This window comes from Phyllobates terribilis, unplaced genomic scaffold (genome assembly GCF_046119375.1).
Source record: "Phyllobates terribilis strain yellow unplaced genomic scaffold, ASM4611937v1 Scaffold_3__8_contigs__length_932513732, whole genome shotgun sequence".
Lineage (NCBI taxonomy): Eukaryota > Metazoa > Chordata > Amphibia > Anura > Dendrobatidae > Phyllobates > Phyllobates terribilis.
This window is the reverse complement of record NW_027362763.1, coordinates 223,778,593-223,787,926: the sequence shown is the minus strand read 5'-3', so window position 1 is coordinate 223,787,926 and position 9,334 is coordinate 223,778,593. Positions and strand designations below refer to the sequence as shown.

The following is a 9,334-nucleotide window of genomic DNA, read 5'->3' as shown; positions in this document are numbered from 1 at the left end:
ACAGAGCGGACTTCCACCACACACCAAAAAATGGTGAATAGAATGGAATGGAATGAAAAAGCGGAAAGTCACTTGGTGCGTAACTTGAAATCTGTGTTCCTTTTTTTTATACAATTTTTTTTTTTTAGACAAAAAATACAACCAATCTGAAAAAAAGGAGGCGCTGTTCACAACAAGCAGATTACTTCTCTCAGATTAGACAAGGAAACAGTGATCTGACTGGAGCTAGTCACAATACCTTCCATCCAGGGTCATAATGATTGCGGTCGCAGAGGGTGAATCGGGTCCGTGCATTATCAACTGAATGTGCGTCCTTGGATGCAAATTCGGCTGACATTTATTGTGGGGCAGAGAACCACCAGCTCCCTGCGCCACAATAGCTATAGTGCCCACCAACCAATCAGAGGCCAACAACTGACGTTGGCGTGCTCGTTGCGAGCGGGACATTATGTCACTTCCATGTGCCACCCACCCCACTGCAATGGTTATGGAGGAGGAAGGACCCTGCTTGCTGCTAGAGAAAAGGAAAGGTAAGAAAAATGTATTTATTTATGTTTAAATGTGTTTGAGGAAAGCGCCAGGAGGGCGAACATTATTACATAAAGGGCCCATTAATACAGGATAGTGAACAGAACAGGGGACATTTCTACAGGATGGGGACATTATTTCAAGATGGGGCCAAAAAGGGGGACAATATTACAGGATAGGTGCCAGCTAGGGGGACATTATTAGAGGATGGGGGACAATATTACAGCATAGGTGCCAGAATGGAGGACATTATTACAGTATAGGTTATAGGAAGGGGGACATTATTACAGGATGGGGAACATTATAACAGGGTGGAGGACATTATTACAGGATAGGTAACAGGAAGTGTGACATTTGTCACAATGCTGCTATTTGACAACCTGGGACCAGTGGCTCCTACTCTGTCCCTAACACTGATGAAGAGGTAGTTATCCAGTAACTCGTGAAAGTGACTTAAAAAATAGCCTAACACTATGGGCACCCTATCTATCCCTGTTCTCCAGGTTACTTCAGATGGCGAAGATGCTGGGGCCACGTACCTTGCTGTTCTCGTGAATCAGCCTTATCTGTCCCCTCCACCACCTAGGGAAGTGGGGAGGAATAGTGTATGAAAATATACCAACCAGACAAACAAGGAAAGGACGTACAGGGATAAATGAAAATACCAAACACACAAAATCTGCGCTCACAGACAACAGAGGGAAACACCGAAGGTATGAGGAAGGTAAATAAAATTAGAAGAGGATGGGACAGTTGAGAACTTTCAAGAAAAAATTACACAGACTGAGCAGATTATCTCCTGCAAAGAAACTAGCAGCATTTAATAAGAGGGAGAAGTGAGTCTACTCAATGCAAGAGTATGTGAACTCAGACGTTGCGGTCTTCTGGCTCCTCTCTGTCGCGGTAAACCCATGACAACATTATTACAGGATAGGTATCAGGAGGGGGACATTATTACAAGATTGGGCCCAGGACAGGGGACATTACAGGATGAGGGACATTATTACAGCATAGGGGCCAGGACGGGGGACATTAATACAGCACAGGTGCCAGGACGGAGGACATTATTACAAGATGGGGACATTATTGCACAACAGGGGCCAGGTCGCGGGACAATATTACAGGAAAGGGGACATTATTACAGGGGCCCATATATCTGACCAACATGTTAGTGGGGGCCCAGATCCAAACTATGCACTCTCTTTGCAGTATGGGCATAATTTATAGACCCACATAAATAAATGTACAAATGAATGTATATTGTAAAGGTAAGCCCAATATTCCACAATATGACTTTCCCAATTATTGAATGTGTCTGAAAACGTTTACATTCCTTTAGAAGAAAACATTTACTACCATGATTGCAGTTTCATTTGCAAACAGAACAATTGGATGTAAAAGTAAAACACATTATTGTCAGTGCTCATCAGCTGCTAGAATCATTTTCCTATCGTATACAGTGGGGTATATTGCTATGATATGCATTGGTTTATGATAGGTGTGGGTCCAGCTTTGGGACATCCACTGTGAGAATGAAAGCACTGCTGTGCTGCATCCCCTTTACTGTTCACTGTTCTGATTGGTCGTGTATTTCTTTGCTCATGTTTGGTGAATATATAATGAGGGCACTTAGTAGATAGGAGACTCTTGTCTGTAACGATTAGCTGCCATTTACACTGCAATAACCCATTGCACAGCCATCGCCTCTAGGGTCAGAGCCAGCCCACCACACCTTGTTGCCGTCAGAGAAGATGTCACATGATTTCCACCAATCCCCTTTAGTAATAATTTGCCCACGTCCAAAAAGTTTCCTGTCATGACCAGTGATAGGCCAATGTACCAGATGACCTCTTGCTTTTAAGTCTTCTGCAATGTTCCCTGGAAAGCCTTCCTCCAGATACAGGTGCCATTTCTGATCTGAATATGAAAAAAAAGTCAAACATACATACAGTACACAAGAAATATACAAATAATACATAAGAAATATATATAACGGGATTATGTGATGTGTACATTTGTGGAAAGTTATTTGGCAGAATAACAGCCTAACGGTGCCCATACACACGAGCGAGCTGTGGAGGCTGCTCATCTACCTGGGAACTAAAGGGTTACATTTATCCCTGTCTGACCCGTCATCATCTTAATCAGGTGAAATCAGCGTGTTCAGATGACTTTAATCTAATTTTATACCCAAGACTGGGATAGTTTGAATTGATTTTATTAATGTAATTTTCCAATTAAAGAATATAAACGGCACTTGGCCCACTCCAATGTGGCTGCTTATTGTCTACTGATGTCAGCTCTGCCAATGGCTTATCTACCTGGGAACAAAGCATCAGGCATAAATAAATACCAACTATTTAATCCCATTTTTCCCAACATCTGCTTGTAGGAAAGAAGAGGGGTGGTCTGAGTCGAAAGTCCCTGCAGAGATCATCGACAGAACTTTATCTCAACTGACAACTTAATAATATCGGTCTCGCAGGGCTATCAACTTAACTGCTCCAAAGTGGAAACTGATGCACCCCACTGCTCCGTGTGTAGCTCCGAGCACTTGTCTGCATAACGGACGGGTGAAAAAGCTGCCTGATATTTACTTGCACTAACCTGGTCCATGACCAGGAACATTATACAGTATGCTGATAATTTTTTCCAAGAAGTCAAAAAATTTGGTCTGTGTGTGGTCCGCTGTGCACATAGCTGGTCTGTGTGTGGTCCGCTGTGCACATAGCTGGTCTGTGTGTGGTCCGCTGTGCACATAGCTGGTCTGTGTGTGGTCCGCTGTGCACATAGCTGGTCTGTGTGTGGTCCGCTGTGCACATAGCTGGTCTGTGTGTGGTCCGCTGTGCACATAGCTGGTCTGTGTGTGGTCCGCTGTGCACATAGCTGGTCTGTGTGTGGTCCGCTGTGCACATAGCTGGTCTGTGTGTGGTCCGCTGTGCACATAGCTGGTCTGTGTGTGGTCCGCTGTGCACATAGTGTGCCCCCTCATAAGGTCATAAAAACGTTATTGTTTTTTTTACTGATTTCCCTTGTATCTGGGGCAGGTATATTAACCCCAGTTACAGTGGAAATGCAGGCTCCTGGCTACATAGCAGAGCTGACTGAGTCTCCTAGGAACCAGCAGCTCCTGCTCCCTTGTTATACACAGCAATCACATGGCCACTGGCTCTGGAGGAGGAAACACCATTAGTGCCTGCTATTACTGTTTAAATAGAACTTGTTCAGCGCTGCATATACAGTGATCGAGAAGGAAAAGATGGTAATAAACTGCATGTGCCTTCTCTATGGGGAGCTTGGCTGTGTTTGACAGCCGGATCCCAGCTCCCGCATATGCACAATTGCATGTATACAGTAACGTTTTAGAATGCAGTCAGGCTGGACATTTAAAGCCTATGGCCGGTCCGTAATTAGTTAAGTAATGTTTTTTCTGTATATTATTGCATTTATTCCTACTCTGAACAGAAGATGTGCATGTGCACTTTGATAGATAGGAATGTTGTTCAAAGTTCATTTTAAGCATTTTTGTATGTGGATTTTGGACCAAAATATGCTCCAAAATCCTCATCAAAAATCAATGTGAACCGAACCTGACGGAATAATACATACAATTTTTAAAGAATTTTTTATGCAGTTTTAATAAAATTAAGTTGGTAGTAGATACATCAGAGAAGTAAAGTAAAAACTTGTTATACTTTTTTTTTCCATTTGGATCTAATCCTGTCCTTGGCAAAAAAAACTGCATGTGTGAACCCAGTCCTGGAGTCTTTTATAGCAGAAAATAATTCTCAGCATTATTATGATCTCTATTTCACCTTCTGACTGGAAATAATAAAGGCTGATTCACCAGTCAAATTAGCTTTACTAGCACCTGATTGAGTGATTAACTCTCTTTAGTGGTCACTTATGGTACATTATTTGAGTAAGAGACTTTTACCTTTCTGAATATATTCCACATAGAACCGAGGGGCGTCCAGTGCTCGTTGAGGGTTCATTCGAAATTCTACCATGTTTAAAAGAACCTTTGAAATAAGCAAAGTGCTGGTAAAATAAACCTGAACTTTGAGATTTGTGTATAGGAGTGGTCTGTTGTCATGTAATTAAAGCCATGTAATCAGTCATTAGGGAAAATTTATCAAATTAATAGGCGCCAGAGTAAAAGGAAGTCTTGCAGCCCAAATGGACAGTGTAAACTAAGCACATAGCCTTGAGGGGATATTGGCACTGCGAAAATCTCACCTTTGGTGGTCTAAACGATGCTTCTGTTCTGCAGAAACGGAAGTTTAATCAAATATGCTATTTAGAGTACTTGGCGCACCCTTGTGTTCCTGTTTCGCCCACTGGTTTGGATGCCGCCACCTCCCTCACTGGCTTGCCTGAGCTTTCTCCGCAGACAGTGCTCACTCAAGACAAGTCAGTGCTGTCAATCATAAATGAGGGAGTCAAAACCAGTTGGCGGAACAGTGCATAATAATAATAATTATAATAATTTTATTTATATAGCGGCAACAAATTCTACAGCACTTTACGATTGAGTGGGGACATGTACAGACAATACAAGACATTACAAAGTAACACATAGTTCATCAGTTAAAGGAGGATTGATGGCCCTGCTCACAAGCTTACAATCTATAAGGAAATAGGGAAGGTGATACAATAGGTAGAGCATGCTTGTCATGTATGGTCCAGTCATCATTGTAATAAATAGGGCATTTCAAATAAAGCTGCATGATCCGGTCACCAGGCAGTATTGGTCTAAGTGCAGTCACCAAGTGCTATTGGGTGCATGGAGGATTTGGAGACAGATGAATAGGAGGGGCCAGACTTTGAGGAAAATTTAGAATAAGGGAACAGGGAAGAGTTAGATTAGTGAAGTGAGGTGATATAGGCTTGTCTAAAGAGATGTGTATTTAAAACACACTTATCCTTGTGGAGAGTGGCACTCCAGTATGAGGAGACTTAAATGCTTTGCATGCTCCTCTGGGAAATTAAATATGCAAATTGTCTCTTTAGCGAGGAAAAGGTCCTGAACTCTTGTACCACCTATTGGAAGTAGAAATCCTACAAGTCATTTTCGACCTTTTAATGAGCCTTGCAATATGACTTCGGATAAAAGCCAAATCAGAATCTCAATTTGCAGACAGTGTTTCAGGGTATTGCCTCTCGTCAGTACAAAGTATGAGATCTGATTTGGCTAAGTGAGAGGCTAAGACTGGGATCCAAGGGGTAAGAGTGGAGAGTGACATGCCAGGTCTGGCACACCAGTATGAGGAGTATGAGGAGACTTAAACGTCTTGATGGGCCTCTGAGAAATTAAATATGCAAATTGTCTCTTCAGAGAGAAGGGGACTTGAACTCTAGTGCCACCCATTGGAAGTAGCAATCCTACTTAAAAATGTGGGGGCTAGATACTTGTCAGATCATCTGGGGTAGTGCATTCCAGAAAACTGGGGCAGCACGAGAGAAGTGTTGGAGACGGAGATGCGTGGTTCTGATTATTGAGAATATTAGTTTTAGATAAGTTGCAGAATGGACCGCACAGGTAGGGAGATAGACAGAGATAAAGGAGGAGATATAGGGTGGTTCAGAAATGTAGAGAGCTTTGTGGGTGAGAGATAAGTTTGCACTGTATTCTGTAGTGAATGAGCAACCAGTGCAATGACTGGCACATGGTGGAGGCATCGGTGTAGTGGCTGGAAAGATATATGAAGGACTGGAGAGTAGAAAGTTTGTACAAAGTATTTTTTTTTTTTTCACAGGGAACATTGGCTTCAATGGATTAGGCGTAAAGGTGAGTAAAACTGCGTTTATTATTTTTTAATAAATGTGTAAAACTGTGTGTTGACATTTATTTCAAATAAAGCATTTTATTCTTGATGTGTTTATTTCAAAACTTACTATGGGGGTATCTTATAGATGCCTCTCCATTAGTAACCCCTGGCCTTGATGTCAGCTGACAATACAAAGCTGATATCAATTCCAATCCTATTACCCCACTTGCCACCGCACCAGGGCAAGTGGGAAGAGCGAGGCTAAGCGCCAGAATTGGTGCATCTTATTGATGCGCCATTTCTGGGGCCACTGAGGGATGATCTTATTAGCCTCGGAGGAGGCCAATATCCATGACTATTTATGTCAGCCCACAGCTGTCTATTTAGCCTTTGCTGGTTAGAATTTATAGGGGGACCCTACGTATATTTTTTTGGGGGTCCCTCTGTAATCTAGCCAGTGAATGCTTATCAAACAGCTGTGAGCTGTTAATAGCCAGGAAACATTTTTTGCTAATGGCCTCTTATCCTGGCTAGTAAGATCAGCCCCCAGTGGGTGGCTTCCCCTCTGCTGGCCACGCCATTTTTTAAAAAAATTGAATTCTTCATTTTACACAGGATGTACACAGCGGGTGCTGAATACAACTCCCATCATTGTCTCCTGGTCACGCTGATCTCAGCATGACCAGGAGGCAATGATGAGAGCTGCCTTCAGCAGCCGGCGCCTGGGATTAGCGCGAACCTGTACTGCTTTTTCCCAGGTGCCGTTGCGTGTCATGCTGATGACATCCATGTGTCATCAATGTGCACATGTGCAGCATGCATTTTGTCTGTGCTGTGCAAAAACACCTGACATGCCTGCGGGTTTTTCACACGGACACACGGTCTGTGTGGAAAACCTGACATGTGCACACACCCATTGAATACAATGGGTGTGCGTCTGTCCATATTTGTGGTCCTTAAAAAATGGACCGCATACGGACATAAAAAAAGGACGTGTGAAGGGGGCCTTACACTGTGCTTCATTTTTGTCTTTAAGATGACTTGAAGTTCATGTACATTTATTCTTTTTTTTTTTTTAATCTGATGATGTTGTAGGTTTACATGTTTCCATCCCAAAAAAATTCATGTCACCATATTTACCTGGACATGTCCTTGAGGTTGCATGAATCCTCCCATAACACCAAAGCTGCACAGCAAATCTTCATTGTGAGCATTAGTGGCCATAGCTGGGATGATTGTGTGAAAAGGACGTTTTCCAGGTGCCAAACAGTTGGGGTGTCCAGAGGAAAGGGAGAAATTGTTCCCTCGGTTCTAAAATATTCAAACCAAATATAAGTATGGTTTATATATTTTTTTGCCTCACTGCACATTTTCCAGTATTGTATCTACAGTAAACTAGTGGATGTAAAACTGAATTAGGAACACAGAGAATTCAGTAGAAACAACCAAAAAATGGAGCTGTGCCAAAAATCAGTGTGTCATATCCAATTAGCAGAAATTGGGTCCATATTTCCGAACCTTTTGGAATACCTTAATAAATCTTCTCAGCTTATGGCTACTTCTCTATCCCTACATAATATACAGTGCTTTGAAAACGTATTCATAATTTGTGAACTTTTCCACATATTTTCATGCTACACCCACAAACTTAAAATGGATTTTATGCGACATACAAACAAAAAGTAGTATTGTGAAGTGTAAAGGAAAGGATACATGGTTTTCTAATTATTTTAAAAATATAAATCTGAAAATTGTGATGTGCATTTGTATTCGTCCCCCCTGAGTCAATACACTGTAGGACCACCTTTCGCTGCAATTACTGCTGCAAGTCTTTTGGGGTATGTCTCCACTTCTTTGCACACTCGATTCACTCAGTGATATTGGATGGAGAATGTCAGTAAATGACAATTTTCAAGTCTTGCCACAGAATCTCAATGGGATTTAGGTCTGGACTGTGACTGGGCCAAACACATGAATACGCTTTGCTCTAAACAATTTCATTGTAGCTCTGTCAGTATGTTTAAGGTCATTATCCTACTGAAAGGTTAACCTACCCCCCAGTCTCAAGTCTTTTGCGGTCTCTAACAGGTTTTCCTCCAGGATTACCCTGTATTTACCTCCATCCATCTTCCCATCAACTCTGACCAGCTTTCCTGTTTCTGCTGAGGAAAAACAACCCCACAGCATGATGATGCCACCACCATGTTGGACGGTGGGGATTGTGTTTTCAGGGTGATGTGCAGTCTTAGTTTTCCGCCACACATAGCGTTTTGCATTTAGTCCACAAAGTTCTACTTTGGTCTCATCTGATCAGAGAACCTTCTTCCACATGCCAGCTGTGTCCCGTAGCTGTGGCTATTTGCAAACTGCAGACAGGACTTCTTATGGCTTGCTTTCAAAAATAGCTTTCTTCTTGCCACACTTCCATAAAGGCCAAATTTGTGGAGTATATGACTAATAGTTGTCCTGATGGTAGATTCTCTCATCTTTGTGGATCTCTGCAGCTCCTCCAGACTGATTATAGGCCTCTTGGCTTCTTCTCTAATTAGTTCTCTACTTGTTTGGGATGTTAGGTTAGGTGGACGGCCATGTCTTGGTAGGTCTGCAGTTGTGCCATACTCCTTCCATTTTTGGATGATGGATTGAACAGTGCTCTGTGAGATGTTCAGAGGTTGGGTTATTTTTGTAACCTAACCCAGCTTTACTATTCTCCGCAACCTTATCCCTGACCTATCTGGTGTGTGCCTTAGTTTTTATAATGCGGTTTGATCACTAATGTTCTCAAACAAACCTCTGAGGCCTTCACAGTACAGCTGTAGTTATACTTAGAATAAAGTACACACAGGTGAACTCAATTTACTAATTATGTAACATCTGGAGGCAATTGATCACTTAGGATTTTATTTAGGGGTATCACACTACAGGGGGCTAAATACAAATGCAAGTTACAGTTTTCAGATTTATGTTTTTTAAAATGATTAGAAAAATATGTATCTTTTCCTTTACACTTCACAAATATTTGCTACTTTGTGTTG

The 9,334-nt window shown here is 42.0% G+C and overlaps 1 protein-coding gene across 1 annotated transcript in view; it reads right to left on the bottom strand.

Annotated features, from left to right (window-relative positions):
- Positions 1-1,320: 1,320 nt before the first annotated feature.
- LOC141259122 (glutathione hydrolase-like YwrD proenzyme) overlaps positions 1,321-9,334 on the bottom strand; it is a 107,921-nt gene continuing 99,907 nt past the window's right edge. Inside the window, exons 10-12 of the mRNA XM_073674640.1 lie at positions 7,440-7,610; positions 4,466-4,550; positions 1,321-2,445 (exon numbers count right to left, since the gene is read on the bottom strand). Coding sequence (XP_073530741.1) covers positions 2,189-2,445; positions 4,466-4,550; positions 7,440-7,610 — 513 coding nt within the window. The 3' untranslated portion in view covers positions 1,321-2,188. The remainder of the gene's footprint in view (positions 2,446-4,465; positions 4,551-7,439; positions 7,611-9,334) is intronic.